Raw genomic sequence first — 16,304 nt, 5'->3', positions numbered from 1 at the left:
TGGGAGGGAGTGTGATGTGGAGAGCTCCTCTGTTTTGTTTCTTATTGGGATTTTTTTTCCCCTGTGGGTCCAGCTTTGTGTCACTTTCCTGTTCTCAGACTTGTCAGCCCTCTAGCTTTCCTTTCCCAACTTTCAGATGCTGAGGGCTGAGGTTTCCCTTACTGAGTAACCAGTTACTCTTTTGGTAAGCCACAGTCCCAGGCTCTGCTCTCCTTGCTTCCTTGGATTTGTGTGTGTGTGTGTGTGTGTGTGTGTGTGTGTACATGTGTGTATGTGTATGTGTGAATGTGTAAGTATGTGTGTGTGTATGCTGGGAGTCATCCTTAGATGATGTTTTTCAGATACTGTCCACCATTATTATTGTTATTGTCATTATTATAGGCAGGGTCTCTTTCCTGGCTTGCCTTGCGCAAGAATCTGTGTGTCTCTACCTTCTAAGCAGATGCTAAGTATGGCTGACATTCTTATGTGGCTTCCAGGGATGGAACTCAGGTCCTCATGTTTGTACAGTAAGTACTTTGTTGACTCAGCTGTCTCCCTATCCTTTCCTCAGCTTTTGTAGTAAATGAATACCATAAATAATAAAAGCAAATGTTGCATAGCGAATATTTGTTGTTATTTGTTGGGGACATTCAAAGGACATTCAGGACCAAAAACAACAAAAAAGAGGGAGAGAGAGTGAGACGTACTTGTAGAGTTGGACAGATGGTATTTAGTCATGCTGGTAGATCAATGCTTCTCAGAAAGGGAAGCTGGAGACACGCCCTACTGCCACACTAGAAGGGATTCCTATCACTATCTGTGAAAGAGCAGGTGCTCTAGTTCGCTTTCTATTGTGGAGACTTTAAAAAAACAAAAAAAATAAACAAACAACAACAAAACCATGACCAAAAGCAGTTCTACCACAGGTTTATTTTTATTTTTGTTTGTTTTGTTTGTTTATTTTTTAGCTCACGCATTGTGATCACAATTCATCGAGAAGGAAAGTCAGAGCAGGAACGCACGGCAGGACCGGAAGCAGGAACTGAGGCAGCAGCCCTGGCAGAAGCTGCTTACTGGTGTGTCCCTCATGGCTTGTTCAGCCTGCTTTGTTATACAACCCAGGACAGCCTGTCAGGGCCAGTCTCCCACATCAAACAATAATCAAAACCACGCCTCCAAAGATTTGCCTTCAGATCAATCTAATAGAGGCACTTTTCTCAACTTCCTTTCCCTTTCCCAGATGACCACAGACAGCTCAGGTCAAATTATTAAACACTAGCCAGCAAGTACATGAGGTGAGGGAAAAGGTGGCCTTAAAAGCAGAAACTCACAAGGTATTACCTTTCATCTCCCCTAGAACAGGCCAATGGCTTGGGGTCTGGAGCCAAATCAAGTTGGGAGGGGTGGGGAGCATATCTGGATGGTTCTAGACCATGCTAGCACTGGGTAGTTCGTGTTTGGGAGGAAATGGCTTTAGAGGTTTGTTTCTAGGACTTAGGGCAGATGGGGGGGGGGGGGGCGGGGGGGAGAGCAGAGTTCCAGGACGAAGTCCTTGGTGATGGAGGTGGAACAAGAGCCATCTCTGAAGACCATTTCCAGCTCAACTTTGATCTCTTCTCCATCTTAGTTTTCACCTTCCTGCCTCTTCCAATTCCAGATACGCGTCTCCTTCTCTGAAACTGCCCAAATCAAACAAAAATGCAGCAACAATTTAACAACCGCCTCCTGCCCCAACTCCAAACACAAAGAAAAAGGGTGATGGGTGGTCCTGTGTCCTAGGCCCCGTCTTCTTCTCTCGTGCCTTCTAAGGACAAAAATTCCAGGTTGCTGTGGGGTGGAGGCTGCCCTCTTGCAAAGAAATCCTATTTCGTTTGTTAACGTTCTCAGCCTCGCTCCACCTCTCCAGAGAAAACCAACTGCAGATAAAAAAAAAAAAAAAAAAAAAAAAAAAAAGCATGGGTCGCATCAGTAGCTCCTCAACCACATTCCGGAGAGGCCTGCAGGGTCGGGTGACTCAAGCTCATGAGGACTAGCTGAGAGCGCTCCCGACGTTCCTGGAACCCAAACGTCCTAGGATTCACCTTCCTGCGGGTCCCTCTCCCTGACCCAGATCGTCCCTCCGTTTGGTTCCCAGAGCCCACTGGGGGCGCGGGTTCCACAGCCGCGCGGGTGCCCAGGACACCGCACCTGTGGGCGCCTCCCGGCCCGGGTGCCTCCCGCTGCGCTCGGGCGCAGCTCCCCCGGGCTCCGCTAGGGGTCTCTCTCGGGTGGCCAGCCGGGTGGGCGGGATCAGCTGACTCCCCGGCTGCGAGCCCCGCCGCCACGCTTCGGCTCTGTCAGTTTCCTCGGCGGCGGGAGGCGAGAGCACTTCGGAGCGGAGCGAGGGCGCGGGCCACCGGAGTCGGCGGCGACGCGGAGACAGCCAGGGCGCGGCGGATCGTCTACTCGCACCCCGAGCGCTCGGTGCCCCACACGGGATCACGATGTTGCCCAGCTTGGCGCTGCTCATGCTGGCCGCCTGGACGGTTCGGGCTCTGGAGGTAGGTGCCGCGCCTCGGGAAAGAGCCTGGGGAGGCTGGCGCCGGGGGGACACGATCCTCCCCGCCGCGGAGCTTGAGTCTGGAGACGGGTACTGTCCTGGGCATCCAGCTCCTCGCCGCCCCCGCCTGCGGGCGCCCTGCGCATCCGCGTCCCTGGCCCTGCCCTGCCCGGGGACGCTGCCCGACCGGCGGAGAGGCAGCGGGTGAGGCGCAGGGCTCCCCATCTCCGCCAGTCCGGAGGCCGAGGGGGACGTGCCTGAGCGCAGACCCTGACTCCTCCCTGCCTCGAGAACGTGTCTCGAGGATGTGAGAGACACCCAGTCCGTGGGGGAAGGGGACACATGTGGAAAAGCGAAAGCAGCGTCTCCGGATTCAGTGCCCCGCGAGGAAATCGCCGCCCTTCCCCTTCCCTGGGGTCCTGGGATGGAATGGGGGCAGCTCTGGAGCCTGGGCAGCGCCCGGCTCACCTTCCCTTCCCACCCCCTCTCGTCCTCCCTCGAAGCTGGCGGCCGCGGGCGGCGGCTGCCTGCGCAGCGACCCTCTCCGGAGCGGGCGCGGGGTCGCGCACCGCCTTCCTCAGGCAAACTTTGTGCTTTTCCGTGTCCCTCTTTTGTGCAAGTTGCAAGTGATGGGAGGGATCGGAGAGCTGCGGCCACCCCGCACCGTCCCTCAGCCTGGACGTCCCGGGTTCTTAAGTCGCACCTCCAGCTTCTCCCTGAGACCGGGAAGGTCCCCGGGAACAAAAGCCGCGACACCCCGCCCTCGCCGTCCAGGACGCGGTGGCGGAGCCCTGGTAGTTTGTGCGCCACCGCGGCTCCCTTCCCCTTGCTGCGCGCCTGCCCCCGAGGGCCTGGGGTGCGTTGGTGGGGCCCCGGGGTCTCCCACCCCCGCATCACCACCGCCTAGTGCCAATCCTGTGCGGGGCTGCAAAGTCCTCGCAGAGAGAGAGAGAGAGAGCCCAGAGTGAGGCATGCGTCTGGAAAGGGCAGTGCCTGGTGGTGGGGAGGCTGGGGCTCCTGTACATCAAAGGAGGCGTTTGCCTGATTAAGGTGCGGCCTCCTCTGAGGCGCTTCTGGGGACTCTAGCTTAGTCACCCTGGGGGGCCCAGGATGCTGGGGAGTGTCCTCAGGGTCCTTTTTTAAAAGGGTGCAGATAAAAGGTTTGAATAGAGTGAAGATTAAGACTGAGAAGATGGCGCCTCTGCAGTGCAGCAAAGAAAAGCTGTGTGGAGGCTGCAGCCTGTGAAATCCACCCACCACTAGGTGTATAACAAGTCTTCACCATTCATCCAACTCTCCAGCATTCAGCAAAAGGGTTGTTTTCCTTTTTATCCAAAGATGCCTAGAAGTTGTTTGCGTGGCAGCTGGTTTTATTTTGCGTAGCTTGCTCCCTTTTCACCATCTAAGCATTTGTATTATCCTTTCCCCATCACCCCCTTTCTTTTTTCAGTACCTCACAGTAATTTTCCAAAAAAAAAAAAAAAAAAAAAGCAATTTCCGGACGAGTGTTTTTCTGTAATTCCGTGGGGGCTGTCCAGGCTATCACACTAGTATGGGTTTTTAGTTAGTTAGTTCTTAGTCCTTAATTTACAAGGTCATTGAACTTTTTCCCCTTCTGATTTTTTTTTTCCCCACAAGTAGCTTCGGAATCCGTAAATCACCTCTGACTGGTTAAAACAGGTCTTTTAAGATTAAAGCCTGAAGAATTTAGTGTTCTATTTTTTTAAAAGCCGTTTAATCAAGGAAATTCTGATTTCTCTGATGACCTAAAATTTTAGTTGTTTAATCATTCAGTCTTAGAAATTGTCATTGTCTTACTATATAAAAACGGGGCTAAGAATTAAAAGCGTAACTTTAATTTTTGGAGCTTCTGTCAAAACTCAAATATTTTTCTTGAGCATTTTTTAAATGGTAATTTTTTATAAAAAGAGTCAGGATGTGGGCCAGGATGAACTGGATTTATTAAAATTTTGGCTTCTGCAATTGCATATCGTTTTTCTGCCAAACATTTGGAGATTAGCCTGTGATTATCGTCACCTTTAAAGGGTGGATGTGAGACTCATATTAAGAAAGGTAAACCTCGCTAATGAGGCCGACAGAGACTTGAGGAGCTCTGTCCACTGAAGCCACAGGATTAGGAGTCAGTTGCCTTTTGCAAATCACAGAAAAGAGGTCTGCTGCAGGTGGCTTTGCAAAGAGTCAGATGAATGAGGGTAAGGATGATCGGGCCTCATCTTCCAGGGAATGGTCATTACCTGGTTTGACGTTCCTTTCCTGGTATGCTGAACAGAGGCAAACATGTAACAAACTGTGGGGGACAAACACTCCGGTTTGCTTGTGTAGAGCTGTTAGCTTTCATCTTGCTTTGGTGGTGGGGGTTTCTTCACTGTCTGGAAACCTGCTGCTGCTGCTGCCCCTGCTGCTGCTGCTGCCTAGCGCTGCTGTGAAGGTAGAAGCCATGGAACAGTGAAGCTGGGATTTTGGTGGTGATCCATCAGGAGCCACGGTTGTCCGTGGGAAGCCATGATAACTGGCAGGGTACAAAAACACTTCTTTCTTGTTCCCTATGACATTTGGAAGACCCTTAGTACTGCAGGGCAGTTAAAAGATGGAACTGAGGAAATGAAAAGGTATATACAAGATCACAAAACTAAATTAGAAAAGGCTGATTTAATACCTTTATGGTTAAGGTGCACTGTTACTGTCATAGGGTTCCTGTTTTTAGTTTACTGTGTATGACACACTAATTTCCTGTATCTGTTTGTTAATGAAGATTATCAGTCATCCTACATATAGAAGTGAAAAAAAAGATGCTAAATAACTACAAAAACATTGTCTTGGGATTTACAAGGCGTCTCTCATTAATGTACTTATTTTATAATCTCTGCCTTTCATGTCAAGATGGACCTGCACAGATATACTTTAAACATCAAGCTTCCAGAATGTAATGTTTGTTTGACTGCATATACTTTAGAACTCACCCTGTCACTGGTACAGAAGTATGTAGTGGGAATGAAACATGCACATAATTATAAAATAAGAATGTTATGTACAAAAAAAGAAAAGTACATATTAAGAAAAAACAAAGCACCAACCAGTAAGTGGTGTACTGAAAAAGTGTTACAGCATAAAAGAGTAAGGGTTAATAAGATTAGATAATCCTAGGTATTTCCTGGTTCTAAGTTTCCAGCCAAGTTTGTGTCCCAGGTCTGGAGATTGAAGGTTAACTATTTGCATGAACTCTGTGTGTCCACACACAAACAGCAGAGTGCATAAGCAGGGCCTTTGTCTTATCAGTGTTCTCTGCACTTGCTTTCGAGCCATGCACAGAAAAGGTTTTACATAATGAAAGAACGAACAAATGTGGAATTCAATTTGATTCATCTCCTCATCTATTCATTAGGGAAATTTTTATTATTTTATTTTTGGGCCAAATCTTGCCCCGCAGCTCTGAATATCTTTACATATATCCAAACCATCTTTACCTTCTTGGAGACAAAAAATGAACAGACATTGTCACAGGTGCAGGCAGGACTCTGGAGCTGGGTGGAGGTCAGGGTTGATAGCAGACAGGAGATATCTCTGGCACCATCTTAACCAGGGGAGTAAGTGATGAAAAGGAGGTTCATGGCTCAGTGATACAGAGGGAAGGGAGACTCAGTTTTTCAGAGTGCTTCTGTAAGGTACAAGGTGCTGTTAATCATGAGTTCTCATCCTAGTTGCACATCAGAGTCATGATGGTTTCTTCTTCTGTTTTCTTTGTGTGTGTGTGGTGGTGGTATCAGATAAGGAGAGTTAAGCATAGTGGGCAAGTGCTCTACCACTGAACTACATCCCCATCCTAAGGAATCCTGGAGATAAATAAATAAACAAAAGCTCAAGAATATTTCCAGAGTTTTACCTATTACATCAAAAAGAAGTTCTTGGGAGCAAGGCCTGGACATTGGCTTTAAGGGGGAAAAATACTGTGGGCAATTTAAAAATAGAAATTGGGATTTTGAGGCCAGTTACAGATGGACCAATTTGAACCACATTCAGAATTCATCAAGCTGTGCTGAAAACAAAGGGGCCAAGTAATGCCATGGAGGCTAGGCTGTTCAGTAAACAGGGAGAAGAAGAGAGGAAGGCTCAGGTCTGGTTTCCATCGTGCTCATCTTCCCTCAAAGCTATTGTGTCTTGACATTACCCCTATAGCCAGGACTGCAGTCACACCCCCCTCCCTGGGTTAGATGACGTTGTGGTCTTGTAGGAGACTTGCCTCCCAGAGCACACACCTGCGTTTGTGAGGGCCTGGCCAGCAGCCAGTGTTCTCAGCTTCCAAGCCCTTACCTGGGTTAGGGCCTTGCTTTGCTTACACAAGTGTGATGTCTTTTCCTTTTCGTAGTGGTATCCTACATGTAAATCACGGAGTGCAGGTAAATGCTGTCTTTTGCAAGTGTCCTGTGTGTGGTCCTGTGTGTGGTCCTGTGTGCGGTCCTGGGTGCTGTAACCTGCTACCTCTTAAACCCCGTATCCTACCTTGTGAGTGGGTGGGAAAGAGTATGGCAAGCTGACAAGGCGAAGGTGAGGGAATGAGCATGATGCCTGAGTGAGCAGCAAGTATAAGCAATCACATGTATGATATTTCAGACCCAGTTTGCCAATGGAGGCATTCCAGAAGGAGGAATGTTGCATAGCCTACAGTCCTTTCCTTAGTTTAACATGGATTGTTTTTGAGAGAAACAACTCTTTATTATGAAAAAAATATGTTGGGTAAAGTTTTTTTGTTCAGATTTTTTGCCTCGTTGGTACCTAGAGTGGTACTATCTTTGAGATCAGAATTCTCTCAACGCTGGATTAGAATGACTGCTATAATAGTGTGTGTGTGTGTGTGTGTGTGTATGTTACTAGTTTTTGAATAAATGATATGACAAGGAATAGCTAGTTATTATAAAAGACTTTACAGAGAAATTAGTTCACCAAATAGATCCTAGCTGCAGTAGTGAGCAAAGCAGATATTTAATTTAGATTTATTTTGTATGGCTACTTTTTTTATTTTTTGCCCTGGGGATCTGTTCTCGTTTGTTTTTGTTAACTTGACACACACTAGAGTTACCTGGGAAGAGGGACCCTCAATTGAGAATTGCCAATCAGATTTTCTGTAGGGGTAGGGCAGTTTCCTGATTCATGACTGATGTGGGAGGGGACGGCCCAGCCCACTATGGGCAGTACCACCAGGCTGAGCAAATCAGGAGACACTGAACCAGGAAGTAACCCTTCTCCTTAGTCTCTATTTTAGTTCTTGCTTCCAGGTTCCTACTCGAGCTCCTGTCTTTGGATGTCCTTAATGGACTGTGATGTGTAAGTGGCTATAGTTTAACCTCAGAACAGAATCCAAATCAGAACAGGGTTTGACTCTGTTGCCGAAGCTCCAGGCTCCTTCTCTCAGCCTTAACCTCAGCCTCCTGAGTAGCTGGGAGTCAGAGTCACAGGGCCAAGTCTCTGTGTGACTACTTTAAGGAGGCATGAGGTAGAGATTGAGCTAGAGAGTATATCATGAAATAAGTGGACTATGCTTTAAAATTTCTTTGTATTATCATTTTAAAATTACATGTATATGTGTGCTGTGTGCACATGAGTGAATTACCTGTGGATGTCACAGGCCTGGGATCTCCCTGAAGTTGAGAGTTACAGGTGTGAACCAACTGAATTCAGCTCCTATGGAAGAAGAGAAGTGCTCTTAACCCCCTAGTCCCTAGTAGAGATTAACTATCTGTCTGTGTGTCTGCCTATTTATTGGTTTTTTTTTTTTTTTTTTTTCCAGATAGGGTTTCTCTGCGTTGCCTTGGCTGTCCTGGACTCACTTTGTAGACCAGGCTGACCTCAAACTCACAGAGATCCACCTGCCTCTGCCTCCTGAGTGCTGGGATTAAAGGGATGCACCTCTGCTGCCCCACAATTAGAGAGGTTTTTAAAAGCCTATCTCCTCAGTGGAAGTCATTGGAGTTAACATTTGCAATGTGGATTTAATATTGTTAGGCCAGTAATGTTGAACCACTGAGTGTTTTTCAGATGTCTACAAAAGGTAGCGTTTCACATTGCTTTCTGTTGCTGTGACACAAAACCTCTGTCAACTTGAAAAGAGGAAGAGTTTATGTTGGGTCACAGTTTAGGAGGTTTTAGTCAGTGATTGGTTGGCCCCACACTTCCTGGCCTGTTGTGAGGCATAATATGGCAGGGAGCATGTGGCGGACAGGCCAGCCCATCCTGTCATTCTGGCCTGCCTGGGAGCAAACAGGAAAGAACGAAGACACTGGCATCCCAGACTTCCAAGCTACCTCCACCTCTTAAATGTCCTACTACCTCCAGACAGTGGCCCCCTGAAGGCCTTTAACTCACTGGCCTTTGGGTCACACTTATGACGTAAACTATAACACACATGGATCCAGAAACCAAGTGCTGGCCAAGGTTGCTGGAGCATGCATTCGGAATGCTGTCTCCTCTGAGATATTTATTGGCCATGGTTAAATTTCTGTGCTTTTGCAAAATGTGGATAGTAGTATTTATCATTGTTGAGGATTAAATTGTTCTGTATATAATATCCTTAAAACAAATTAATAAAATATGTAAAGTAATAAATTAATAAAAATTAATGTATTAATATGGACTTGATGTACCATCATAACTAAGTGTTGCACTTTTGTAGTAGGGTAGAAAATGAATATACATTTCTAACACATAGTTATGGAAAGCTAAATAATCTTCATGATATTTCACTTGTTAGAGTGACTCACTTATTGTTTAATTAAGAGAAAGGGGGACTTGTCAGTTTGTTCTCTACAAGGATGAATGAATTTACTCAGGTGTGGCAAGTGCCTGTAATCCCAGCACTGAGGAGATACCAGTGGACAGTCACAGGTTCAAGGCCAGGTTGGGTTACATAGTAAAAAAAAAAAAGAGAGAGAGAGAGAAGATTTAAAGATGAGACATAACACAGGTAAAAAGATTTTTAAAACATCTTTAATAAAATGTCATTTATTAAATATGTGATTTTTCATGTTCATTGAAAATTTTAAAGAGCATAGAAATATGCAGGGTTTATGTAAGTGGAAACTGCTCATTTTTAATTCTGTGCTTGCTAGTGGCTTTCACATGTTTAATATTGAATCAGTTTATGCATTGACTTGATTATTAACATAATTATTAGTTGGACATCTTTGGATGCATGTGAGAAGCTGTGGACAGGCTTAGTTTAGTCTTTAGCTAAACCTTTTCAATGAAAATGAATAATCAGGCTTTGTCATCAGAAGTAGAAGATTCAAATGCCAGCCAAAGAATTGTTGGCCCTAGCGTAGAAGGCTCAAGAGAGTTCACTCAAGACAAGACATGAAGGCAGCCTTCCTGTAAGAAAATCAGACTCAAAATAAAATGAGTTTATATAACTGCTCTGTTAGGACTACATCTTTTATCTATGACTCAGTTTAAATTACACGTAGAAAGTGTTAGCTGGTTTGCTCATGCACCATTTTCTCCCTGTGAGTCAAAATTAGTCTAATGATTTTCGAAACATTTAGTAAATAAAACTGAGGATTCCCTGGTTCAATTACGGTTGCAAACAACATGGAAGGATCAAGAAACAGAAGCCTCAGGAGTCCAAGTGTGGGTTCTTGTTAACGAGCTGTGTAGTTAGTGTTTGGAAAGAAGTTGCTTCTGGTCTGGCTAGAACTACAGAATCCGTATTTAGTACTCTCCCTACCGAGTCCCTACCGAGAGTAGTTGCAGGGAGCAAGGAGGGATGTTCTCAGAGCCTTGGGTATAGTGTCAATGAGCACACATAAGAAATGGGTAAATAGAGATGTACAGCAATAGACATGGAACAGGATTGGAATCTCCTTTTCAGATAGCCTGTTTTGTTTTGTTTTTTTCTCCTCTCCAGTTCAAAAGATATTTCAGATTAAAAATTTAACTCAGAAACTATAAAGGCATTGCTTTGCTTTTGGTGATTTCCTAGTTATGAAATTGTTCTTTGTCTGATATTTTTCCTCAGGAAATCAAATTTGTCTTTTGTTTAGAGAGCCACACACTGTCTTTATCTTCAGTGAAAAAAGTGAGGCTTTCTAACTGATAGTGATCCATTACCCCTCAGCTTTAGAGGACGCTTAGAAGAGTAAGAGATCCATCACAGAGAGTCATTTGTGTTAAGTGAAGAAATGCTTTATTGCTCTTGTCGCTTTGCTAAATTTCAAAGCTTTAATGACAGTCATATATCTCAACCCCATGGAGACATTTTGCAGGACAATAAACACGAGGCTTAATCTCACTCTGGAGGATCATTTGTGTGTTTAAGACGTGCCCTTTCATCCCTCGTTACCAAAAGCTCGTTTGTTCAGCTTTGCTTTGTCTGCACAACCTTCTTTTTTAAATCAATTAAAATTAAAATTTGTATTTTATAAACACACATTCCTCAGTGATTTAAAAATTATTGATAAATAAAATTCAGTGTCTGCTCCTTGTGTGTAGGACTGTGCTGCATGAAGACATTTTCATGCAAGTATATGTTGTATGTTGAGGCTATTCTCCCCTCCTCTTCCTTCCCTTCCCCTTTCCTTCCTTCCTCTTCAATCCCACCCCTCCCTTCTTCTCCCAGTTCCTTTCTTCATTTAGCTTACTTGGTTCCCCTAGATAGTTTCACTTCTACTGTACTTGTTTTTATATATCTACATAAGATCAGAGAAAGCATACAAAATCCATCATTCTAAAATTGGCCTAATTAGCATATGATGGCTATTTCCAACTTCCTCCGTGTTTGTTTTTTGTTTTTTTTTTTTTGTTTGTTTTGCAAGCAGTATAATTCCATTCTTTATGTCTGAAAAAAAATTCCACTGTGCATATACACCACATTTTCTTTACCTCTGTTGGAACCTCTGCTGGTTCCATAATTGTGAACATTTCTACAATAAACATTGACATGTCTGTGAGTACCTGATTGGAATTTTACATTAAAATTAAAGAAGCATTAAAACTTTATTTTTGTTGTTTTCTGTGCCTGGGATTGAACCAGGGCCTTGTTGTCCTAGGTAGATACTGTACCACTGAGCCATATTCCCAGCTCTAAATTTCTTTTTAAAAGATTCATTGTTGAGGTTAGAATACAGTGTGTTGAGTATCATCATGGCATCTTAACAGTTGTGTGCTTCATTTGTTCCTCTTCTCCACTACATTTCATTTTTAAAAGAAAATAGAATGGTTTTATCTCTCAAGACTTGGTGGATAATCTTTGTCTATTCCTGTTATTGAATGAATTCTTAAAAGCATACTTTAAAAAAAAACAAATATATCAATCACTTAAGTTGTGTGGTGTAATTTATAGATAAAAGTCATGGTATATAAACATTATTTCTTAACTATAACTACTTTTTACGTCATTCAAAAAAGTCCTCTTCTTTGAAGTGACAGAGCCTTTTGAAATCTCAGCCTAGTATTTTAGAGAATGATGCTATGATTTACCATATGAAAAGTCACATCTTATAATAAATATTCCCCAGCCTGATGCTTAATTGCTTATTATGGCATGTTTAGAACAAGTGTAGTATTACTTCCACTATTTATTACTTTGAGATGAAATGTTCTTCAAACACTCCAATACACATGAAATGTTCAAATATGAAGATTAATTTTAAGAATATTTCTCAGATCTTTGCATATTAAATTAGGTAAGTCCATTTAATATTAAAATCCAGTTTCTATAGAGAAGTTACTAGCTAATTTTCTTTGGCCAGTGTGTGTGTTACCTTGGCCAGTGTGTGTGTTACTTTTTTGTTGCTGTGACAAAATACTAGATAAAAGCAACTTAAGGAAGGAAGCACCCCACCCCTATCCCCCAGTGCTGGGTATTGAACCCAGGGTCATGTGCATGCTAGCCACATGGCTTCAGACTGAAATTATAGCCTCAACTGTGGCTCCTGGCTCATAGACTGAGGGTACAAATCCTCATGACTAGGATGTCACCCTGATAGTGACCAATGGTAACAGGCATTCATAGTCAGGAAGCAGAGAGTTGAATGCTGTTGGTAGTCTAGATGTCTTTTTTGACACTCTGGCATGGCAACCATGTACTGGTATTACCCACTTGAGTATGGGTCTTCCTTCCTCTTAAAGTCTCTGAGGACACACCCATAGATACACCCTCTGTTAAGCTTACTGATGATTCTAAATCCTTTCAAGAAGACAATGGGTATTAACCAATTAACTATCTGCTTCAGAGAAGCAAACTTAGTAAAGAAAAAAATTCATTCTTTCCTTGTTCTCCAGGAAGCAGCAAGTGGTAAGTACAGTAAACTGGAGTCAAGTAGAGTAAATAGCTGGGTAAGAGGTGAAGGAAGAGTCTAGAGAGAAGTGCATTGTGGGTTAAGGTTAGTATTTTAGTCAGGATGTGTGTGTGTGTATGTGTGTCATGGTCACTCCCTAGGTAAACTGAAGTATCTGGACTATTTACTGTAGTGTGAAAGAATAACTAAGAGCTGCTTTGAGGAAGCTAAATATTTCAAATGAAACTGAGGACTAAAGAAAACAAAAAGAAAATGGGGACTAGGGGGATACTAATATTTATTGTGGTCATACTGCTTTCCATAACTTATCATTAAGGACAATATTTTACATTTAGCACTACTAAGTATTTAATAAATACTTTCGTGAGTACTGTAGAAATTCTGTGGTGCAGTGATCAGGAATTGCACAGTTTGGTGTATAGTAGATGGTTCAGTGGGTAAAGTGATTTTTGCTCAAGCATGACCCAAGGTTGGATCCCCAGAACCCATGTCAATGCTGGGCACATGGCAGATATCTGTGCCAGTAGGGTGGAGACAGGAGGATCCTGGAGATGTACTGGCCAGCCAGTCCAACAAAAATGTGAGCTTCAGAGTCAGTGAGTGAGAGATCCTGCCTCAAAAGAGAAGGTGGGCAGTGACGGAAGATACCTGACAGTGACCTCTGACCTCTACACAGTATGCAGGGTTAGTGCACTCTCCCATTCTACAAAACTATTTGCATACATGTAAAAAAATAAAACAAAAACATGCATTCATGTTTGATCCTGGATAGTTGAGGCAGTTTCTTTTATGTTTTAAAGATTATGAACAAGGATTGAAAGAATAAAAAGGGCCCTTTAAATAAAATTTTTTTTGCAGCTTTTTCTAACATTTTATTACAGAAAATTTTTATAAACACAGTAACTTTTGACGTCAGTCATTCCCAGCTCTTCAGGAAATTTAGATGGTGTCCTCCCACTTAACACTCCCTCCTTTTTAAATTGAGGCAAGATTTTTTTCAGCGTTGCTCTGACTGGCCTCAAACTCACTGTGTATCCAGGCTATCTGTAAACTTCATTTCCTGTGTCAGCCTCTTGAATTCTGGGTTTCAGACCTGAGCCACCATTCTCAGAATGTATTTCATCAGTCTTCTGATTTGTTTTTGTAATCTCAGTTGAACGATGCTGGACATGATTTGTTTGAGTAAGGTAGTAAGTAGGGTTTAGAAAGAAAACACTGTATATTGGAATTAAATTATGTGGCCATCAAAGTGAAAATTACATTGTCATTTTCAGTGTGTAGTTTGGTGACTTATTTATTCATTTTTGCTGTTTGGCACCTGATATTTCCTTTTGAGTTTAGTGTAAAGATGATCAACATTGGTTTAAAAGTAGTGTGAATTCTATTACTTGTGTTTTCTAAGGAAATTGTACAAATGGTATTTTCCTTGTTCAGGTGCCTTTAATTCCAACACTCAGAGGCAGGTGGTTCTCTTGAGCTCAAGGCCAGCCTGTTCTACAAAGGGAGTTCCAGGAGAATCGGGGTTACACAGAAAAACCCTGTCTTTAAGAAAAAACAAAACAACAACAACAACAAAGAAGGAAAAAAGAAAAGAAAGAAAGAAAAAGAACAGGAAAAAAATCATAATTTTGTACATCCAGAAGCCAATGCTATTTTATACCATTATATTGACAGGCATTGAAAATCTTATTGAGGTCATTATGCTAAGCCTTGTATCATTCTCCTGTTTGTTCAGGCTTGTTTTTCTAATGGTTTATGTTATGCTAAATCTCTTTACACCAAAGAATTCAGGAAATTAAGTTTGCTAAAAGTAAACTGAAGCTTAAGATAATGTAGTTGTGTTGGTTGGGAAGGTTCTGGAACAACCAATAAAAATTCTCATTTTCATGAGACAGAGTTTCACTATGTAGCTCTGGCTGTCCTGGAACTCACCATATAGACAAAGGAGGTCTCAAACTCACTGAAATCTGCCTGCCTCTGCCCCATGAATGCTGGAATTAAAAGTATGTGCCACTACAGCCTAGATTAATACAACTCTTGATGTGAAAGTGGCTTACATTTTGCTGTTAGTCTAAAAACTATGAAGGGTACTACTTACAAAACTGTACTGAGGACACTGCACTGTTATTCAGTGAAGGATGAGAGGAGGGAATCCCACTGAGAAGCCAGAACAATTTGACTGTGGCTCAGACAGTTGAAGGGAAGCCTGATGGACAGAGACATAGCTGCCCAGGACCTAGATAATGAAGGATGAATCATCCTAAAGGGTATACTGGAATTTATATATTTGCTTTATAGCTGCTTCTATTCCTCCTCTTCCTCTTGTTCTTCTTTAGTATGTTTTTATTAGTTCCTAGATAATTTCATACATGAATACAATGGGTTTTGATCATATTCACCATCCATTCCTCTCCTAACTCCTTCTGAATCCACTCCCTGCTTTCTCCACCCCTCACAACTTCATGTTCTCTTTATAAAAAACAATAAGCCACCAAGTACAGTTTGTGCTGCCCTGTATTCATGGATATAGGGCCATCCACTGGAGTGTGACCCACCTGCCAGGGACCACATACTTAAAGAAAACCTGACTCTCCCTTTTTCAGAAGCCCTCAACTGTCAGTAATTCCTCAGCCAGTACTGGAATGGTGACTGGCTTAAACATGTTCAGTTCTTTCTCAGGCAACCATACCTGCTGTATATGTTAACATTGCATATAGTCTTGCCATGTTTAGAAGACACTATTTTACTCTGGTCCTTCACAATCTCTGGCTCTTATATAACCTAGAACCTCTGCTCGGATGTGGCCCGTGGTAGCTCAGTAACCAATTGGTTTCTTATAGTAAGGGGAACAAGGACTATTTCTAACAGGAACTTAATGGCAGGCTCTTTGACCTCCCCACCCCCCAAAGGAGGAGCAGTACTGTTAGGCCACAGAGGAGGACTTTGCAGCCAGTCCTGAAGATACAGGGTCAGATGAACAGTGGACTTGGAAAGGGGCAGAGAGGAGATGAGGGTAGGAGGGTGGGATTGGGGAGGGAATGAGGGAGCGGGATACAGCTGGGATACAGAGTTAACAAAATTTAACTAATGAGAAAACAAAAACAAAAACCAAAAAAACAAAAACCCTTTGACCCCCTTCTGTAATGGTTCTCAAGCTTTGGGGGAGGAAGCATGATAAAGATATTCTATTTGTGGCAGAGCAATGTATTGGGATTTTAATAAAGAATGTGGGATCAGACTCCCACGTTTCTTTGTATTTGTGTCAAATGTTTCACTTTTATGAGTTGGGATCAGAGGTTCAATTTGTCTGCTTGTGAACTTCTGAGGGTCATGTTGTAAGGACACAGATGGGAAGAATATAGTTTGTTGAGAGTGTTTCTCCTCTGTGTGGGTTTCCAGTTGTATTTATTGATCTCCTAAATTACTGATGAGATGAGGAAAATTTCAGTATCAATCTCTTTCCTGGAGAAGAAAGT

At 43.1% G+C, this 16,304-nt stretch overlaps 1 protein-coding gene across 4 annotated transcripts in view; it reads left to right on the top strand.

Moving 5' to 3' along the window:
* Positions 1 to 2,303: 2,303 nt before the first annotated feature.
* App (amyloid beta precursor protein) overlaps positions 2,304 to 16,304 on the top strand; it is a 226,599-nt gene continuing 212,598 nt past the window's right edge. For 2 of the 4 annotated variants that reach the window (XM_021658341.2, XM_021658340.2), the window contains exon 1: positions 2,304 to 2,522. In XM_021658341.2, coding sequence (XP_021514016.1) covers positions 2,466 to 2,522 — 57 coding nt within the window. In that variant the 5' untranslated portion in view covers positions 2,304 to 2,465. The remainder of the gene's footprint in view (positions 2,523 to 16,304) is intronic. The other 2 variants (XM_021658343.2, XM_021658342.2) reach the window with 1 other exon arrangement.

Source organism: Meriones unguiculatus, chromosome 17 (assembly GCF_030254825.1).
Source record: "Meriones unguiculatus strain TT.TT164.6M chromosome 17, Bangor_MerUng_6.1, whole genome shotgun sequence".
Taxonomy (NCBI): Eukaryota; Metazoa; Chordata; class Mammalia; order Rodentia; family Muridae; genus Meriones; species Meriones unguiculatus.
This window is presented reverse-complemented; position numbering and strand designations above follow the sequence as displayed.